Here is a 22492-nt window from a genome sequence, read left to right on the forward strand (position 1 = left end):
CTTTAACTTCACTACCTATAAAATACATATATTGCTACTCAATGTTGGCAATCCTCTCTTGGAAAATATACTCAAGTGTGGTGGTTAATTTTCTAGTGAGGGAAGAAGTTGCACAATATATTGTTTTCTTTTACATATTTTCTGTCCTTGTTTCTGCAGACAGGATCTCATATGTAGCACAGGCTGGCTTGGGTTTTGAGGCAATCCTTAGTACTAGAATTAGGTGTGGACCACAATGCCTGGTTTTGCATTGGCATTTTCACTTTACAGTGGCTAACTTAAATGCCTGGCAACGAACCTCTTTGATACAGTATTCTATCAGACATTATTGCTAAATACCCATATTTAAGAGTTAGAAACATCTAAGAAATTTGTATGAAAATGCCCCATGAACAAAACATTATTCAGTTGTTGAAAAAATATAAATCAACCATGAAAACCACCTTTATTTTAACATTAATAAATAACAGTGGGCTTACCAAGGATTTTAATATGTCAAGTATTATGCACACTGAAAAGAAACCTTAAAGTGAAACCAACTACTCAACACAACCCATTAGGCCCCCCAAAATAAAACTGTATTACTTTAATAGTTAAACTTTAAAGTTTCCAAAAGAAATGACGGTCAGTCTTTCACCATGCTTATTTGTTCAGAGTAGCATCGATCTTAGTTAGTGCCTCATTCTCTGCTATTCTGCCGCAGAACACGTCCATGTGACCACAACACCACAGGTCGGGGTAGCACTGGGAACGCAGATGCTTTGTAACATATCAAAAAACAAACGAACGAACAAAAGGAAAAACAAACAAACAAACAAGAACCCCAAACAAAGAAACAATGCTATTTATGGCAAACATGGAAGTAGATATCCAAACGCTGCCTTGTTGCCAGTCCTGACTTCAGCTGTGCTGTTTCCCAGGAAATCACTTCTTCCTCCTAGCACAGATACGGCGAATAAAGCTAAGCTAGAAGAACTAGTTACTGAATGATCAAATAATCAATCATGACTAATACTGTTCTTGAAGACTAATCTAATGAAAATTGTATCATTAGATAATGTGAAGACAGACAAATCTGCACAACCTAATGCCTATAAATAGTAAAATCAAAACATAATACTTCCTTATAGAAAGTGTTTCATCTATGTAACTATAAATGTTAAGGATTCTTGCATTTTGTAAACACAAGATGGGCTCACTTGGATGATACCAATTTTAAAATTTATAAAAATGTCTAAAAAATTCTTTCCACAAAAGTTTATACAGTTTAAAGCTATACACCATCCATAAATTTCAGAAAATGGGAGGGAAAAAAATCTTATAAGATCACATACAAAAGAAGAACTGAAATGTGATTTTATTTAAGGCAATACTGGGCTACTTCACAAACCACCACCTGGCATATTTACACTGCGCCACTACTACTTTCTATCACATTGACAAAGGATATCTTAAAATACCAATGTTTAAAATCTTCAATGTAGTAAAGTCTTTATTCACATTTCCATTACATTTCAGGGACTCATGGTAACTATATCTGATCAGAAGCAATGGAGAAAGAAAAAAAAAAAACAAAACAAACCTGTAGCTATATGAATGAAATGAAAGAATCTGCTCTAACTTCACATGAACACCATCCAAGAGTGGAGGATGGCGAATTCACAGAGCAGAGTGCTGTAATGTGCCTACTGTGCGAAATGAAACACCTTGATATCATCTTGTAAATGTTTTATGTTAAAAAAAATTACGTATGGCAGTTCTAGTTTTAGTTCAAAAATTCTTAATTTAAAACAATAAAAGTTTAAAAACTTGATCACTTTGTTAAAATTAAAATTGCAAATATAAATGTATCATTTACTCATTTAGACTTACAGACTGCTGGTGGCAGCAAATGATTTACAATAATAAATATATACAAAAAATATCTACAAATAAAAGAGTACTGCTATACATGAATGGTGATCTGCTGAAAAGATACCAATCACACTGATAATTCAGTATCGTTCATGGAAAGGACAACTGGGTGACAGAAATTTGAGGCTTAACTCAATTATTTACAATAACTGAAGTATTGATTTCTGTTCAAGTCCCATAGGGATAAAATAAAGTTCTACATGACAAAGGTCATGGCTTTTTTTCTCATTTTTTTTTAAAGCTAGGTTAATCCATGTCAACAAATTAAAAAGCTCACAACAGCATGCTTGATGGCTATTTAAAATAAAACTACAAATGATACGTATTTACAGTACATAAGTTATCAGTCCTGCCCTCTGCCCGTGGCTTTACCTATGCTGATTTCTTTTAAAACAGTCCTATCTGGGTTATTTGACAGTACTTCAAGTTTTTTTAGACTGACAGTAGGTTTCATTTCCTGAAGCTGTTTTAGGACAAGCTCAGAGCGATCTTTAAGAGTCTTGTCTAAAACAATTTTTACATTCTCACCGCACTGAAGCTTTGAGGGATTGGCAAACTGTACAAAGATTTCACTGTCTTTACAAGAACACATATGATTGCCACTAGCCACAGCAGTCTTATCGACATGTCTTCTGGAGTTGGAATGGGATCCTCTTTTACTTCCACTGTTAGAATGGTCTCTGTCAGTATTTTTCTTCTGCTTCACTGCAGACTCTTCGAGAAACTTCAGAAAGGATGCTTCAAATCCCATAGGTTTAAAGGAGCTCCAGTCAAAGGATGCGGGATGCTCCTCAGTGGTTTGAACTGCTACAGCAGTCTCTTCCTCTTTCCGTGTATTATTTACCACCAATGATACTTCTGGCTCAGTTTTATCAATCTTCCGTTTCTTATTCTGCACAGTGTTTTTTTCTTTATAAACTCTCTTCAAATTACCAGTCTTCTGTCTTTCTGATGTGCAGGAATCATGTTCCTGAAATTCGTTATTTACCTTTAAAGTAGTATTGACTTGGGTTTCTGCATTTGTGCTGTCTTCATTTATTAACTTTGTAATAAATAATTCTGTTAACTCATCCACTTCATCCTTTTCACCTTTTATACCTTCTTCCTGTGGAACGGCAGCTGGTTCTGAGTTATCATTTTTCTCTAACACAGATGAATCAGTATCTTTTTTATCATTCTTTTCATCTTCTTGCTCAGAGATTTCCTTTTCTTGTGGGTTGCCATATCGCTTAAAGACAATAAGAATGTTGCGGTGTTGTGATGTAAATGCCTTGGACAACTTATGACACTTATAATGTCTAATTATATTGCTTTCACTTGTAACAACTGAAGTACACCCTTTTATCATACATGGATACTGTGTCACAAATTTGCTTGTACACTCTGCCAAGGCATCATTCCTAGCCTTTATGGAATACACATGCTTCCCACGTTTTAGAGAATAAGGCTTATTTTCCTCAATCTGCATTATTTTTGCACTCTTGTTTTCTAAATTACTTTTTTTCTTTCGCTTTGTCTTTGGCATTTTCATTCCTTCTTTCCCGGATCTGTTGTGTTTTGTTGCCCGGTGTTTAGACTTTGATTTTTCTTGGTTTGCCTTACTTGATATATTTTCCTGGCCAGTTAATTTTCTTGGTCGAATCAGATGGGCTTTATGCTTGTCATTATGTTTATTAAAGATGTGTCGGAGAAGATTAGACCGAGTGGCATATATCCTGTCACAGCCTTCACAGTCACACTTGTATATGCCATCTTCTTCTGTCTTACTTGTCCTTGTTCCAATTCCATGGTCTACCTCAAGATGAACAACATAGCTCAGGTATGTTGTAAAAGACGACTTACACTCCAACTGATCACATGGAAACTTGCCAACATCCACAGCAGCAGTCATGCTTTCAATTTCCTCGGGGGTCATTTCATGAAGTTTCATGTAGTGCTGTATTAGGCCAGTAATTGCTTGGAAAATCCTAGAACAGTCACTCACCTGACACCTAAATTCTTTCATTGATTGTTTAGGTACAGTTTCTTCACTTTCTTTAATAGCTTCACTTTCCTCTTCAACCTCTGCAGAAAATGTAGGAAGATTTGATTTATGCACAGCCTGGTAATGAAGAATCAAGTTTTGCTGTATTGTAAATGCAGCAAAGCATCCCTGGTGAACACAGCAGTAAGGTCTGTACGAACTGTATTTTGTTGGAAATTCAAAGGACTGGGAAACTGGATTCTTTTCCCTTTTTTCTTCCTTTTCTTTTCTATGCCTTTTATTTTTCCTTCCTTTGGTTTTTAGGTTTGCAAGATTTGCATTATATTGTTCAGCAGAAGATGTGACAGGCTGTGAAGAACTTTCTGGTTTCTCAGGACTTTTTTTTTCAGCAGGCTGTTTTTCTGGGATTACTGTTGCATTAGCAAGTGCAACATCACTTGTCGCTGCTGGTACCTTGAAGGCTGGTTGTGACTCAGTTTTTGTTTCCTCTGCCATGGGTGGCTGTTTCTTCACTTGATTATTCTGTGGAGATGACAAATTTTCACTCTGAGATTTTCTTCCATAGGGCCTTTTTATTTTTAGCTTTACCATTTCTTCTATTGTAAAATGATGCACCAACTGGCAGTGTGCCCGGAGATTAGAATTTCTTGTAAATGTTTTGGTACATGAAGGTACTACACATTTAAATGGAGCAAATTTTAACTGATTCTTCTTAATTTCAAGAATCATCTCTGGAGTATACTGATGAATTTTACCATAGTGTTTAAACAGGGCATCCTTTGTCATAGCACTGTAGTTACAGCCTTGGTTTTGACACACAAAGGGCTTATTAACTCTGTCATTAAGCTGAACATGTATCACTTCGGGTACTGGCTGGACAACAATATTTGGAGTTGATTTAGTAGGAGTAGGGGACAGTGCTATTGATTTGTTCATTAGCATACCCTGGGACGCTGGAGCAGAGGTGTCATTTTCTAGTTTTAAGTTTTGCAAACCCTCTAAAATGTCCTGTATTTGATCCTCCTTATGCAACGCCTCGGACTGAGGAACGTTGCCCTTTGCTGGCATTACAGTTAGGAAAGAGGCGCGCTGAGCAGAGTCAGGCAGCTTGTTACCTGGGACAGAGTCTACTGAAGGAAGTTGCATGCTGTAATTTATCTGAGCATTCTGTGTTGTCTCACCAGTACCCTGAGACCCACTTTTTACCTCAAGTATTTGAGAATTCATAGCAGTTTTAATAATTTCAAGAGTCTTCTCAAAGTTCTGAATAACATGATCTTCAGAAATCTGCAAATCAGAATTCACTGGTGTGCACGAACTCAAAGGCATCGTCCGGGAATCGCCATTTTCAGTTTTTAATGTTAAAGGGGTTAACACTGTATGGGGCTCAAGACTGGTTTTACGGTTCTCTTTTACATCAGTTATAAACAAATGATTGTCAATATTATTTAATTTCTGTGTGAGATTTTCCACCAAAGCCTGAGGTTCACAATCTGGAATCATGTCTGAACGTGTGTTGGTATCAGGGACTGTAAGACTCTTTGCTGTAAGTCCCATTGGTAAATCGGTTGGTACCACATTTTGGGAAGCATTAGATACAATTACTTCAGGAGCAACTTTTTTTCTCTTCTTCGATGCACTATTTCCTTTTTTATTCAAATGACTGGATCTTGTATTTTGAGGCCCACTTATAACAGAAACATGTGCACTATTATTGGTAAAATTTTGTGGTGGTTCAGTAGAACTACTGAATGAATTGGAACATAAGCCATTTTCAATAGTCTTTAGCAGTAAATCATTTGTTGTAAGGAGAGGCAAACTGTTACGTTCTTTGAGGGTTTTGGAATTTGGCGTTTGATTCTGGTTTGATGGGGAGGTGTTTGGGTGGCAAACAGTCTGGAGCAAGGGTGTCCCAGGTGGCCCTGGCATCCCCGCCGCACTGACTTGTGCCGCATCGGAGACACTGCCTATTGGAACAACCTGAGAAAGCATTTCGGCACTCTCAAATGTGCTGGGAATGCCAGCAGTTTCTAAAGCCTGCTTAATAATTTCACTGCCTTCCTGACTAACACTGGCATTAAAGTTACTCACGTCACATCTAGGAAATGTACTTGGTAAAAAGGTTGGACGATTTTCCACAGAAAGAAGTTGCAGGAATGATGGATCTTTAAAGCATGTTTCTGGATTAAAGTTAGACTGTTGTGGCTGTTGCATATTTACTGCACTTGTGGAGAGAATCATGCTGGCCAGGAGGGAAGGCTGTCTGTTGGTCTGTAGAAGTTCCTGTGCGATTTCTGCTCCATCCAGTGGTTTGCAGTAAGACCTTTTAGACAGGTGTCCACCCAGGGACCTGGGGTTGGTGAAAGCCCTGTAACACCGGCTACAGATGAATTTCCCATCTCTGATAATCGCAGGCCACTTAGCCCTTTTGTTGTGCTTGGGTTTTCTTTCCTTCCCATTCGGGCCTCGCCCACGGTCTTTTTTCACTTTCTTCGGTGCAGCCTGTGGGGCCCTGGCGCTGCTGAAGTCATCCGCAGTGCTTACGTGGGAAGGGAAAACGCCGTTTTCACCGCTGCCTCCTTTCAGAAAAGAGGAATTTATGTTGCCTTCCATCTGCGAGGGATAAGGAGTTGTACTATTTTCCAGTTGGGAAAAAACAGAATTATTCTCACTGTCTGCTGGTGAAGAGAAGAGAGAGCTATTTTCTGTGGGTAAAGGAAGAAAAGGATCTGAGCCACTGTCAATATTCAAAGGCAAAACTGTTTTGGTTAGATCTTCCATGTGTGCTGGTAAGGTAGTATTAGACAAATTTTCCATTTGTGAACATAACATGCCACCTTGTCCATGTTTATCCTGAGAAGGTGTATCTGGGACCCTTTCCACTGAGGGTAACAATGGAGCTGATACACTTGCTAAATGAGCTGGAAAAATGGAAGACGAGACATGCTGCAACTGGGCTGAACAGGCAGGGTTCCCATTGGCTTTGGTCTGTGGTGTAAAAAAAGCATGATTAGAGCTGCTCACTTGTGACGGCAAAAAATAAACACACTTTCCATGATTTGGTGTATTTAAGTTGTTAGATTTCTGACCTTTTTTAGTCTTGCGCTGCAGTTTAAAAGCAGCATATTGGTCAGGGTGTGCTGTCTTCATGTGTTTGCCAATGCTCTGTGAAGAGTTATATGTTCGAGTGCACCCCTCAACCTGGCAGCTGAACTTCTGACCTGGAGCTTTTGGAGGTATTGATGGAGATCCCAACGGACTGCTTAGGTCGGGCTGTGACTGAACAAATGTGATACTTTCTAGTGTCTTAAGAGGTAAATCATAAAGGCTGGATGAGGTTTTAACATCACCTCCACATTCAAACTTGCAAATCTGTGAACTGCCTTCAAGGCCTGCCTCACGCTGTACAGAGAATGTCATCAGAGTGTTTACCTGCCTCTCTAAGCTTTGTGGGTTAAGATCGCCCATCCTCAGTGATTCTGAGTTTGATAAAGAACTCTGGGCTTCGTTCAGGCACTCATGACCTTTCTTCTCTTGGAAACTTGGATGGCACAAATGGACACCAGCACCTACAGCTGGTTTATGCACATCTGTGACCAGCGGCTCACCAGTGCTTTCCATGGTTAGGTTTTCTTGCTTTCCAAAGTCATCCTCAATCCCATGATTGACAGACACCTTGATGGACACAGCTACTTCATTGGTCCGAAGAACAGTAGTATTATCACGGTTTTCCAGCCCATTTGACAATGGTATGTTAGCTTGCCTGAGTTCAGAGGCAGAGATCTGGCCTTGTTTAGTCACAGCTGACTCTGCTTTGCTTTTCTCCCAATCTCCACTTGTGATGTTTGATTCTAGGTTCTTTTCAGTGCTGTTCTCCGACCTTCCTTCCCCAGTTGTCCCTTCTGAGCTCTGATTCATCTCATTTCCAGATAGATTAAGCTGGTCTTCAGGAGGCAGCACTTTTTCGGGTGTACTGTGGTCATCCAGGTGCTTTTCCATCTCACTCTGAGAACGATACACTTTACCACAACCTGTGAACTTACAAGTATAAGTATTATAATGTTGTGCTTCATGATCATACAGTAAATAAGCTTGTGAAAAAATTCTGCCACATTTTGGAAATAAGCACTTTGCTCTAAAGACTTGATGCTCCTTTCGGTGGGCTAACAGCTCTGCGTAACTATTAAAACCAGCCTTACATTTCATCTGTATACATATATATGGCTTACTGCCACAGTGCATTTGTAAGTGATCATTGAGATGAGTGACGCTTACAAAGTGCCTTCTACAGTACTGGCAAATGACTTTCTTGCTTTGCATTTCGAGAAAGCGTTTGGCATCTTCACTATCCTTATGGCCTTTCACATGAGCAATTAAATTTTTGAAGTACTTAAAGCCCTTTTTACAAAAGGTCACAGGGCAATTAAACTCATTAACAGGTACTGGTTTCTGGACAGGGATCACCTCAGGCTCATAAGACTTGTCCTTGTCATCATTTTCATCATCTGAACCATCGTTGTCATTAAACACTATGAAATCTGTTGAATAAAGACTATTCTTTTTTATGGGCCGCTGTTCCTGTTTAGCCACAGTATTAGTATTATTAGTCTTCTGATTTTCATGGGTGGCTGTGATTTTAGGCCTTCCCAATCTTCTTAATGGTTTCATAGCTGCTAGTCTCTCCTTACTAGACTGCTTAACATGCAGTGTGACATGAGGGACAAATGAGTCTTTAGAATTAAAATTCTTTGCACATATGGGACAGCTGTAAATCCCATCCTTGTAATGTTTTTGAGCATGCCGTACTATTCTGTGTCCAAGGAATTCTTTGTCACAGAGCAAACAATACTGCATGTAGGCTTGCCAATTCCTAAACCTAGCAGATATAAACCCCCTATCTTTTAATTCTTTTATCTCCTTCTTCTTCTGCTTCTCATCACCAGTATCCATCAGCAGGCCAGAATCAGTACCAAGTCCAGCAGCAGAAAGGCCATTCACAGATGTGTCTCCCCTTTCACCCTGGTAGTCTACTTTCTCATAGACTTCACTGTCATTCAGTTCATCAATTGAGGACACAATAGACGCCTCTTCTCCCATGAGAGCAAGACACTGGCGTTTCAAAGTTTTCCAATCCCAAAATTCTGGATCAAAGGGCCACTGAGTTTTCAAAACAAGTAAGAGCTCGCAACGTAGAGAATTTGGTATTGGAAGATTCTCTTCATCATATTTCTGATCTGGCTGGTTGTATAACATTTCCACAGCATAATATGCATCTACTGTAGGTTCAATAAGAAATTCACTCAACTGACAAGCACGTTTAACTTCCAGATCCTCAGGCAACAAACATGAAATGGTTTTGCAAATTGATATTTTCACTTCAGTATTTTCTGTAGATTCCAAGCGAAGAGCTTTTACACATAATTCTATGCAGGTAGCAAGTCCAGCCCCTTCAGTCTGTGAAAAAGCAAAATACAGGAAAGGTTACTCTACACTATCAAGCACAGATTCTTTCTTTTTTCTTTTTTTAATTGGACTTTCAAGACTGACATGTGCTGTTCTTGAATCTTAAAATAGCAACACAGAAAAAAGACACCTGTGCCTAAAATCAGCTTGATGTGAATATGGGTGTATAAGGAACCAGAAAGAAATCCTTAAAAACACAAGTAAAAACTAAGCAGAGACCTGTACTCCTCCCCCCCCCAAGAAAAATTTCACTTTCTTAACTTTTCAGATCCCTTTTATAAAGCAGAGGTCAAGGGGATGGAGAGAGAGCGCAGGGCTAAGAATACCTGCTGTTCTTCCAGAGGACCGAAGTTCAGTCCCCAGTACCCGCATAAGCTCACAACCCGAGTCTGACTTCTGACCTCTGTAGGAACCCATATGTGTGTGTACATATTCACTCATATGAATAGAAAAATAAAAACACATCTTTTAATAATGTTTAAAAGACAAGTCCTATAACAGAGGCCAAAACAACACTCAGACTTAATACTAGATGTGATCTATAAAATAAATTAGGATCTAAAGTACCTGGTACAGTTTAGTAAAAGTGTCTGGGGAACAGTAAATGGTCATTAAGGATCTTTATCATGTATCATTAATTTTACTTTTGTCTTTGTAATTTTTAAAAAATACAACCTTAATTCAGTTACAAACTCATTCCTCAGACCTCCTAACTTGTTAGTAAAGAACAATTACTTGAGTTTTTTGTTTGTTTATTGTATTTATGGGTGCATTGTAACTGTCTTCAGAGACACCAGAAGAGGGCACCAAATCCCATTACAGATGGTCGAGAGTCACCTGTGGTTGCTGGGAATTGAACTCAGGACCTCTGGAAGAACAATCGGTGCTCTTAACCGCTGAGCCATCTCTCCAGCCCCAATTACTTGAGTCTTAAAAGTAGGGTTTCTAGTGCTATCATAAACTAAATTATCAACTCATGTTCAGTATGCTTAAGACATTCTTAAGAGATGATACACATGTACTAGGAGTCTCAACATTACAATGCAGTAGAAAGGACTGTAGCATATATTGCAATTATTCTAGCAACAGATGATAAAACCTTTAAAGGCAGGGCTATAATTTTCAAGTCTAACTTCAAGGAGTATGAGAAAAACTATACTACATGAATGGAGATGCACCAAACTATCCTGCTGGGTGTGGGATACACCTGCAATACAAACACTTGGGAGGAAGAGGCGGGATGAAGCAGCGTTCTAAGTCGTTAGTTACATATCAAGTTCCAGGCCAGCCTGGACCATATGAGATCCTGTCTCAATTGATCAAAGCACACTATAATTATGAGGACATGCTACCATCTGTGGTACATAAATATGAAGGAGCCACTGGGCTTAAAATATGGCTGTCATCATGGAGAAACACATTTGGCAGAACGAGAGGGCCTCCTTACAATAGGGACGAGGCAGTCATTTTCCCCTTATCCCTTTGACTCATCTAATTGAGAAAGGAATGGCAGAGTGGTTAAGCTGGTCAGTGTAGCTGGCAGTGAGATAAGACTAACACCCAGCTACCACAGCTTCTAGTTTCGGGTTTCTCCTGCTCTGCCATGCTTCCCACTAAGCTAGACATTAAGAAGTAACACAGCTGATGGTTAAAACTGCATAGCAATCTCCTCGGACACTTGATGCCCTGCTTCAAGTTATTGTTAACTCTGACACCACTTTATATAACATAAAGAGTAAGGAAGGATGAGCTAACAAGGGTGAGGAGAGAGGAAGATCTACAAGATGCCCTTTGTTTTCACTCCTAAAAGAAAAATTATTTCAGGACAAAATAGATACAAAAAATTATTTAAGACTTCTTGACCAAATATAGACAATAGGAGGTATTTTTAAAAGAGGATTATTTTTGTTCTTATTTTATCTTTCAAAAGAATTTGTACATGATTTTTAAAAAAGTTTTCATGTTTAATTTTTCCATTCTCTGCAGTGATAGGACTTTTAGGCCATGCTGCATACATTCTGTAGGAAAGAGCTGAATACAGGTTGCTGTAAGAAAATGAGAAACACAGGGAAGGGGTAAGCTCAGTGCTGGATTCTCATCGTGGTAAGTGTGCAGCGCCTGTCAGTCTCTTCAGGCACATAGAGTCTACCTATTCTATCTATGCTGATTTTAAATTTTCAATTACTAGGTTTCTGCATTTCCAAAAGTTCTGGCTCTTAAAATCTGAGGTCATTATCTTTTTTTTAATTTATTCTCTTTACATTATCCATACTATTAGACAAACTGATCCAGTTATTCTCGTTGATAGTGTTTTCTACGTATTTTTATGTGAATGAATTCTTTGGTTGAAAGTGTGTCTTTCCCACGTGTGCCTGGTCCTCCTGAGTACCACAAGGCAGCAGCAGTTCCCGAGAAGCAGGGTAACAGGTGCTGCAGGTTATACACTGCCATGTGGGTACCCAGAATCAAACCAAAGTGCTTGCAACCACTAAGTCCATCTCTCCAGCACACAATTATTTTTATTATTTTTAATTACGTGTTTGTGCACATGACTTGCAGGTACAAGAAGAAACTAGAGGGACAGGGTTCTTTGAAGGTGAAGTTATGATTGTGACCTGCTTTCTATGGCCCCTGGAAACTCAACTCAGGTCATCCACTAGAACAGTGTGTGCTTTAACATCAAAGCCTGGAAACTCAACTCAGGTCATCCACTAGAACAGTGTGTGCTTTAACATCAAAGCCTGGCCTCCAGCCCCAATCCTTCTGCTCTCTGGGGAAATTATTTCAGTTTTTCACTCATGGCTTTATATGTAGTTTATGACATTTATACCTGCATGCTTAATTCTATCCTTCTATTGTTTTTGTAAGCCTTGATGATGAACTCAGCTTAAGCAAGGCTTTAAAAATGAATCTTGTACCGACAGCATGCCCTTCAAAGCAGTTCTGTTCCTGCTTCTGCAACTATGCCTAGTCCAGGTTTCTTACCTCTTAGCACAGATTATCTGTGTAAGAGTTATGGTTATAATTTCTTAGGGAAAGATTTACCTGTTTTGACCCAAAAATTAGCTGAGTATAAGGGAAGAATTCAGAACAAACTCCCTAATTTGAGAGGGTTCAACACTTCATCTGATGTCTATATACTATCTCTGGTCTTTAAGAGGATACCTATTAGTTCAAGCTTCCATTTCCTTACCTCTCTCCTCTCACTCATTCCTCTCTCCCCTTCTCCCTAACAAGATCTGATACATCACAAGCTTATATTGAACTATGTAGACATGGATGAGTCTGATCTGGGATGGTGTGTGTGATGGATGAGTCTGATCTGGGATGGTATGTGTGCACCACCACTTCTGGTTCATGTGATGCTGGGATTCAAGCACAGGATCTCTGCATGCTATAGCAAGCACTCTACCAAATCTATAGCCTAGCCCCTAGCTCAGCTTTTTGATCCAGTTATTAAGTTACTTTTTCTGTTGAATCCTAGGAGGGGAAGGGTATTTTCCTAATGTTCTTGTAATCTCAGCTGCCAAAAATGTTGCTTAATTTTATCAAGTATTTGTGGCTATTTTGTAGCAGAGGAGTGTTTAGGGTTTTTTTTTTGTTTGTTTGTTTGTTTTGACCCACTGTCAGCAATAGAATAATTTCCATATTCCTCTATACACTTTCCGAACTTGCATAGAGCCAAACTACCAAAGCAGTATAAAACATACTAGGACACTGAAAAACAAAAAGGGGAAATACTATGCAGATGGAAACAGGAAGTTTTTTGTTTTTGTCTGAATAGCTAGGTTTCTCTAGAGCAAATATTTCAAAGAATTAATGTGTGTGTGTGTGTTTGTGTGTGTGTGTGTGTGTTTGTGTGTAAATAAATCAAGGTCCAAAATGCTAAAGTGAAAGAAAAAAAAATTCACCAAATATAATGTCAAAATAACAAAAGCAAAGATCTTACTAAAGACAAGTTACACAATTTAAATTAAGGAAAAGTAACTTGAATAGTCTTACCTCTGAATTAATAACTTTAATCAAGAAGAAAATGTGATAAACAGTCTTGGTTAACAGAGAAAGCTGACGACACCGTTCCAGGTACACTTGTACTGAGGGCTCCACCCTTTGCTGCAGTTTACTCCAGAACAGAGTGAGTTCCCTTTGGAAAAAAAAGTTTGAAGGATAAACAGGAGTGATGTAATAATCATGGAAGAATCATATTGTGTGTCAATGTAGCCATTACATTTGTAATTAAAACTGACTTTAGATTCCAATTCTATGGATAAAATTATGTCTGAATACAAGATAAACGGCCACTCTGAGTTTCTAAAGAATAAAAATCAGATGCAGTTTCTTACTGTATTAATCAGTATTTTTCAATCTCAGAGTAGTTGCCTTTTAATAAGAAAATATATAACACTTAAACAAGTTATATAAAGAAAATCTTTGAGTCACATTTGGACTTTAGACTATGTAATACAAAAATACAAAGTCTGTGTGCATAACGTCTAACAAGGCATAAGAATTAAAAACATGCCGGGCGTGGTGGTGCATGCCCTTAATCCCAGCACTCGGGAGGCAGAGGCAGGCGGATTTCTGAGTTCGAGGCCAGCCTGGTCTACAAAGTGAGTTCCAGGATAGCCAGGGCTACACATAGAAACCCTGTCTCAGAGAAAAAAAAAAATAAAAAAGAATTAAAACCATCCCTATCTAGGATTAGGGTGTACCTCAGGGATAAACCCTTCACCTAGCAGGCCTTCAATGACACCATCTCCCCAAATAACAGCTCCATAAAGAAAGTATCGTCTACATTAAAACCTATCCAGAAGGCTGTAATTATTAGATGAACAGAACTACCAATGATGTCACAGACCCCCAAAGGAAAGCACACATGTGACACAAAGGTTAAACAAAAAGAAATCTAAATTCTACGCTTATCTGATGTTAACAACAATGTTTTCACAGAAAATAACTAAAATGGTAAATGTGCCAGTTGTGCCCAATTTCTCTTCCATCCCTCATTTAATTCCCCGGCTTCAGCATTTTCAACAATTGTTCTCAAGAGCAGCTTTTGCTAACGTTTTCTTCAGATTCCAGCTCCTTAGCTACTATCCTCTCCACTGCTCACTCACTGGACTGGAACATCTCTGGAGGACCTAGTTAGAAACTTTTGGCAACATCCACCTTTCTAGTTCTTTAGAAGTCTCATCTACTTTGATTTTTCTAAAACCCAAATCTTAACCCATTATTCCTTTAACAGCTTGTAGTCAACAGCAGGCCACATATTGTTTGATTGGTTCCATAACAATATCCCTCTTGTGAGGTATACCACTGCAGCCTCCTCAATGACAAATTCTTTAAACCACACATTTCTAAGAATGTTCCTATCTCTAAGCAGTGTGTACTGTGCATGAACAGGGTGGCTGCCATTCTTCCTCCTTCAGCTCTTTCTATTGAATTGTTATCTCCAAATAGCCTAAACTTTTTACTGTACTCAAACAGATGCAGGAAGTTTATTTTACATTTCACTTTTGCCTCAAGCCATACCCAAAGGGAAGGCCTTCTACATGCTAGATGGACTACTCACTCACCTAAGCTCTGTAATTCCATTTTCTTCTTCCCATGTGTCCTCTCTAGTCATTCTCCAAACAACTCGCAACTGTGCTTTAACTATGTTTTATACATAAAGTTTCTAATGCTGCCCTTCAGAGTTGGTAAGAGGCAGCTTCTGTGTGTCATATAAAATTCACTTTGTTGTCCTTTTAAACCAATGTAGCAATGATTCCCTAGATATTACTGACTCTTACATTATCTTATGCTCAGAACATCTTCTTGTCCATGAGAATCACACTGTAGTTATCCATGACTTTAAGAGCAATCACCTCTGTATTTAAGATTTAACTTATTCACAAGAAGCAACTATTCAGAAAAGCTTGGTAACTCTGGACTTTGATTGCACAGCCATTTATTTACCTTGTCTGTTCTAGATTCATTCACATGCTGTGTGAATGCAAATATTCTTAAATGTTGGCATGCTATAACCCACAGTTTCTTTAAAGACTACCTTGCCACTGAGTGACAACAGCTCATCTTGGGTAACAATAACCTAGGGCTGTTATCAAGTTTTTTACATTAATGGAAGAGAGAACAAGCTGTAGCATCCCCAGAGGGTGCTACAGAAGTTTGGGAATGTGCTGGGTCACAAGCATATAAAGGAGACTACCCAAGCAGTCAGCCAGGAGAATGGCCTCTACAGTATTAGACAGACTATATTTCCACCGGTAAGTGCTAAGTAGTTCAAAATATAGAATATGTAGGTGAAAAAATATACACGGGCTGGAGATATAGCTCAGCAGTTGAAAGCACTGACTGCTCTTCTGCAGGTTCCGAGTTCAAATCCCAGCAACCACATGGTGGCTCACAACCACCCGTTAATGAGATCTGATGCCCTCTTCTGGTGTGTCTGAAGACAGCTACAGTGTACTTATATATAATAATAAATAAATAGTAAAAAAAAGAAGAAAAAGAAAAGATATACTCTAATCACAGATAGGTAGAAAGAACTGAAAACAAATTTAATACTGTCTGATAAAATAAACCTTTTGAATTGTATTGTCCTTAACACAAAGAATTCCTAAAACTAAAATATGAACTATTTGATAATCAGATTGCAAAGAAAAGAATACCTGAAAATATACTTTTTATCTTGGTAAGAAGAAAGATTTTTAAAAATCTCTAAATTATTCTGCCCCCATAACATCCCACTTCACAGTAGCCAGGTCCTTAAAGAAAACTGAGCCCACACCCCCTCTCTGTGTGTACTGTTTCCTTTATTCTCTCTCTAGGGGGCGGGGTTGTCACAACAGCCTCCAATGTCACTGTAGTTACTGGGGCCACTTGCCCAAAGCAGCAGGTAGCATGGACTAGTGTGCACACATCTCCAGAGGAAGCCCAGACCACAGCCATCAGCATGGCCCCCAGCAGCAGCACACAGTATAGACACTGAATACGGTTGGTCTCCTTGCTGCTTGGAGGGGCCAGGTGCGGCTCTGTCATCTGTCCTGCCACCAGAGGCAGTGGAAATCACGGTCAGTGCTACTGCCCGAGGCCATGGAGATACCTATGATCCCTTCTACTGCTGGAGGCCATCTTGATTATATGAATTCTTAAAATCTACTTTGTATTCTCATAATTGTTTTTATTTCTTTTTTAGACAGGGTCTCACTATGTGGTATTGGCTGACCTGCAACTCACTGCATAGACCAGGCAAGACTGGAATCGTAAAAATCAGTTTACAATGCCACCAGAGTAATGGGATTAAAGGCTTGTGTCACCCCACCTGACCTTTGTTTTCTAATTTAACAAAATCTCCTTTAGAAAAGAAGAGCAACTCACCAAGCACAGTACATATCTCCTTGCTGGAGCTGCCGCGATAGAAAGGCAGTACATAAAACGAGGGCGCTTTTCTCATCACCCTCCGATTCTAAGTTACAGATCATTTCTAACGCATCTTTGCAATCAACTTCTGAAATCTATAGAAAAAGGAAACACAAAACAGGTCATGAAGTGGCTTTAGGAGATACACAAACACACACACACACAAAGAAAACAATAAATTTAATTTTCCTTTTGATGCACACAAATTCTTATCAGTAGAATGTATTAAGTTATAGACTATTTAATGATAACTGAGATAAAGACTTGGCAAGTTATTCTTTAAAATAACCACTCTTTATAACTGATAAATATTAATACAGTATTCTGAGAGAGTATTAAAACCGTATGTTCAGTAACTACCAGGTGTGAATTAATCATAAGCATCTTTTACCCATTAAATTGGATCCACTACCAGAAAAAAACCCCAGCACTTTCACTGCTACTCTCTGACTCACTGATTCACACCATTACTAAAGCAGAAGCCACAGTGGCAGATACAGACAACTAAACCGTCCGCTGACCTGAAGGGAAGAGACAACCCAGAACATTGTATACAGCCGTGTCACTTTAAAAACAGGCTCACTCATCTCTACTATTTTGCTATTCATATAAACTTACTCCAACTCAAAGCATTGCTAGAGGTTCATAGACTCTAAAGGCAACCTGAATCATTTAACCTAGTATTTAAAACAAATTTAAGATGACCACTTAATTATTTATACATATAAAACAGAATTAGACAATGACTTCTACAATTTGTTGTAACAATAAACAAAGAAAGATTATCTTTTCTTCAGGAAATAGAAAGATTTAACTCCTAACGGTATACATGAGATGGTAAAAAGAACCGAGGCATGGAGACCATCAGCACCCATGTATCTATCACAGGACTGTGTTTGTCCCTCCTGGCTGATAATCTCTCTCACAACCCATCAGAATGCAAGGTAAGCAAAAGGATAGGTGTTATGTGTTTAAGACTGATATGTGACTTTAAGGTTGGTCAGGATGAGGCCTGGACTGGGGAACTAGAGGTTTGGCATGGTGGTGCTTGCAGACACATCTCAGCACTCAGGAGCAGAGGGGCAAGAGGTCGTAATTTCTAGGCTAGGGTAGATTACAAAACAAAAACAGGAAACCACTAAGAAAATCGACTTCCCTTTTGTGATCTAACAATGACTTGTTCTTAAAGATGTTAAGAAAGGTTTTGTTTTTGTTTATGTGTTGTATTAGTGCCTACATGCACATATATGTGCCATATGTGTGCCTAGTGCCAGAGACCAGAAGATGGAATCTGACTGACAGAGCTCTGAAGGTGGAGTCAGGAGTGTTTGAAAACCATCATGTAGGTGTGGGAGCCAAGTCAAGGCCTTTGCGCCCAATCCCTCCCTCCGCTCTTTAGCCTACCAACAACCACTTTAAAATGAGGGTGCAATGGGAAGCTTGCTCTGACTGAATCCTAAACTGTTTGTGGTCAGACACAGGTAGCCACCAGGGAAAAGGCTGAATAAAGACTGTGTGTGTCTGGACCACCTGTGGTAACTCCAGTACGGTAAGAGCAGTCCACTACTCCTGTCAGACAGGCTGCAGCAAAGCTTTATCTGTAAGCTACGCCATTTACACAACCCAACAAACAAGGGACCAAAAGATGTATGTTTATACAATCAATATTTCAAAATAGCTACAATATGTTAAATACAGTGTCAGACATTTCATGTACACTGTAATTATAATTTTCCCACTAGGCAGAGAATATATTTTATAGATAAGAAATTAATTTGCTTACAACAATTAAGAACTAGACCCACAAACCAAACCATATCTGACTGACATAAAGATCTAAACCCTTATCATTTTATTAATTATCTTTTACAAGGCTTTTGTTAATTTTAATTATTCTAACACATTCATCATGACAAATGTCAGTTAGATGAGCAGCAAGTTCTTAAAACCATTTTCATAACATATTGATACCAGTAATGAGAGCAAACTACTTCTTAGGGCCAGCTTCTTCAGAATCAGCATGGAGAAAGGACACGAGAGGCTGCAGGAAGACACTACCGAAGCTGAGGGTCACTCGCCTAGATTGCTGGGAACCAGATACGCTGTGCCTTTCAGATTTTTTAAAGTTATTCGCATATATACACTGAAATACTGGGTTTGGGATCCAAATCTGCACATAAAATTTCCTTTCCCATCTTATACACATGCCTGAAGGTCATTATCCCATGCAGTATCTTTAGTGTACCTGTGTCTCGCTGTGACCCATAACATGATGGCAGATGTGGAATTTTTCATTGGTGGAATGTCTGTGTTCAAAAAGTTAAGAGATTTGAGGAAAATTCAGACCTCAGATTTGCTAACTCGGGATGCTCAAAGAGATTTAAGCTACTCAAAATTATTAATTTATTGACAGTCAAGACTTTAATACAGGCTTAGATTCAGTCTCATCTCAGAACTCCACCTATCTAAGCATATTGAAGTCCTAGAGTGTTAAACATTGTTTTTTACTTGTTCAAGTTTTAAAAAATTCATTATCTCTTGAAAATATGGTATCTTTGAATCTCATCAGTTTCTTCTAAAACCTGAATTCCTGTTGAAAGCTCATATGGCACCAACTGTATAATTATTTCCCACAATACCTCCATTAAACTAACTCTTAATATTTGACGTGTATGTGCTAATTCCTCTCCCTCTATTTATATGGATGTGTGTATGTATATATATGTATGTGTGTGTATATATATATATAAAACACATGTATGTATATGCATATATAAATGTACACAATGTACCAAGTGAAATAGTTCGTATCCTCAAAATATACAAAAACTTCAAGTAAAAGATTGTATTGCTGTACTGTTGTCCAGTGTATGTTGAACGTGCTGTGCACTAGCATTCAGAGAAAACAGTTCTGTGGGCCTGCTCCTCTCCTCTCATTCCTACACAGGTTCCAGGGACATGGCCCTTTGCTCAAACTTAATTTTTCCCTGATTTGCCAGGAGTTCTCTTAAAAAAAATAAAATAAAATAAAGCCAATAGCAGAGATAAGAGAACTAAATTTAAATTAATGAATGAATAGATAATTTGTGAAAGTAAAATATAACCATTTGAAAACAATAATTGTGTTAAAATTACAAAGCAGCATAATTCAGAAATTACCAATATATCACCAATTTAGGGACTAGGTCCTAGTTTTATAAAATAGGCCAAATTTCAAATGTAAGACTGAGTAGAATGATCTATTTGTTAAAGATATACCATGCTAAATCCTCTTATAAAGCAGAAATATAATTTTAGAATGTAAATAATGACTTTATTTTCATATGGTTCTTTGTGCTACTTAATGAAAGTATAAAACATTTAAGCAGTACTTCATGTTTATCACTGATACTTTAAAAAATATTAGTTCAATTTTTCATTAATAGTCTCAAGATTACAGTTTGCTCAGCAAAATAAGATTTTGTTTCATACAGAAAGAATTTTAAAGGCAAACATCATCACACCTAAAAAAATGTAAAAACTTCATACAACTAGCAAATATTTCTATATCAAGACTCTCCAGTGTCAGAAAAGAAGGAATTTCAGAGGGCACATTCATTGTCATGTTTTTTTTGTTGTTGTTGCTTTTCTGAATAATTTGTCTTTACCCTATTTACAATATGTAGATTCTTTGTTTTAGTTCTTGATTTGATTTTATCTTACTTTTTAAAGAAGATCAGGCATACCGTGGGCTGGCCTTGAACCCCATCTTCCTGCTTCAAACCCTGTCCCCTGTGTTGGGATTATAGGTCTGTGCTACCATTCACGTGTCTAAAATATGTAGATTCTTAGAATCAATTCCGTATCGGTGAATTAAATGTAGCAAGGATGCAAGGAGGTTCACTTACAAGACACCAATATAAATATCCACCTGTCTGGTTAAATATACCACAAATTTATATTATGAAACTGCAGTTATTACATCTAAACAGAACAAATTGGAATGAGGACAGTAAAACAAAGTGTTGTCAGTTAATGACTGTGTGTTTTAAATATATAAAATATATGTGTATAGGAAATATAAGAAAAGTATATAAGTTATATTTAAAGTTGATTTAAGGGAACTTTGAAAAAAATCTTTGTGCTGGGCGTGTGGCGCTGGTGGGCAAGTGAATGACATGGAGTCAGCTGGAAGTGGTGCCAGTCGCCCCTGACTGTTTGTCTGCCCTCACCTGGCCTCGTGCTCACTGCTGTTCCCATCTATTCACAGGAGCACTGGGATTATAGACATGTAAAGGCTTCCATATTTTGTCTGGGTTCACAGGGTGGGTCTGAAATTAGGTTCTCACACTTGTGTGGCAAACACTTCACCCACACTCTCCATCCCAGAGAAAGGGGAGAGAGAAAATGATGACTAGAGAGAAAACAAAAGGGCATTCAAAAACTCTTCCATGTCTATTCTAAAGATAGAATCAATCAAAAACTGGAGGTAAGCTAAAGCTGACAACTGTTCTACTAGCTCTGCCAAGAATCTAAGAAAAGCTCATTGTGGCAAGCAATGAAATGAGCATCCTTGCTGACAGCTCCTAAGTCTGACATCTAATGGGGACAGCAGTCTATTACTACTAGAAAATAGTTCATTTCTTGCCCACTGAATCATATGGACAAGAATTAGACCACACCTGACTGTTAATTAAATCTATCCCCATATTCTCTAAGGAACACACTTTTAAAATTCAAATCTTACACACACACCCCAAAAAAAGAGAGGAAGAGGAGGAGAAAAAGGAACAAAAACTGTGAGAAGAGGAGGGAGATAGATAGATAGATAGATAGATAGATAGATAGATAGATAGATAGATAGAAGGATAGATAGATACATACATACATACATACATACATACATACATACATACATACATACATACATAAATTTATGAACACAATCCCTAAAGGAGGCAATGCCTTTGGGAAAGTTTCAAGGTGCAAGTGACATGACTTTTTTCCCTTGGGGCAGAAATAATAAGACTGGTTAGCAAATCAACTTTAATACACTTTCCTCATATGGGACAAGAAACAGTTTCAAATACACTTCTTAAAACAATATTATAAAAGTAATCTATTTCTAAGAAAATGGACTTTCCACAAGGACTTACCCGTACACACAAACCCTAAAATCTGATCACTATGACTGACAGTTTTCCTTGGTGGAGGACACAGAGATCTTAGTGAACCATGTTTATTAACAAGAAGATAAAAACAAAATAAACCAGTTAATTCTATATGTTTAATAAAAGAAATGCCTAGAACCCCCAGAGAGAATTTTTCTGGTGTGTATCTCAGAGTAGATAATTATTGCAAGAAGAAATATGAATTGCATATTTCAAGACCTGGTCATTTAAACATCTAGAAACACAGTTTTGAGAGTAAATCTTCAGTTCAAAGGTAACCTAATAACCGTAACCTTAGACAGTTCCCCACTAACAAGCTTCATCAGTGCGAGACTGCACGGCAGTCACTGTCTACAAAACTCATTCTGCATTTGTTGCCAAACACACTTCAGAAGATATTTTAAGAAATTTAATTTCTTAAATTCTCAGTTTAATTCTCATTTTCAACTAATAGGAAAGTTCCAGGATTAGATTTGCTCTCATATATGGTGATTGAAAAATGCAAATTGTGGGGGCTGGTGAGATGGCTCAGCGGGTAAGAGCACCTGACTGCTCTTCC

The 22492-nt window shown here is 38.2% G+C and overlaps 1 protein-coding gene across 1 annotated transcript in view; it reads right to left on the reverse strand.

Annotated features, from left to right (window-relative positions):
- Positions 1–1339: 1339 nt before the first annotated feature.
- Positions 1340–22492, reverse strand: part of Znf292 (zinc finger protein 292) — a 70158-nt gene continuing 49005 nt past the window's right edge. Inside the window, exons 6-8 of the mRNA XM_021221901.2 lie at positions 16742–16878; positions 13364–13505; positions 1340–9352 (exon numbers count right to left, since the gene is read on the reverse strand). Coding sequence (XP_021077560.1) covers positions 2258–9352; positions 13364–13505; positions 16742–16878 — 7374 coding nt within the window. The 3' untranslated portion in view covers positions 1340–2257. The remainder of the gene's footprint in view (positions 9353–13363; positions 13506–16741; positions 16879–22492) is intronic.

This window comes from Mus pahari, chromosome 22 (genome assembly GCF_900095145.1).
Source record: "Mus pahari chromosome 22, PAHARI_EIJ_v1.1, whole genome shotgun sequence".
NCBI lineage: Eukaryota > Metazoa > Chordata > Mammalia > Rodentia > Muridae > Mus > Mus pahari.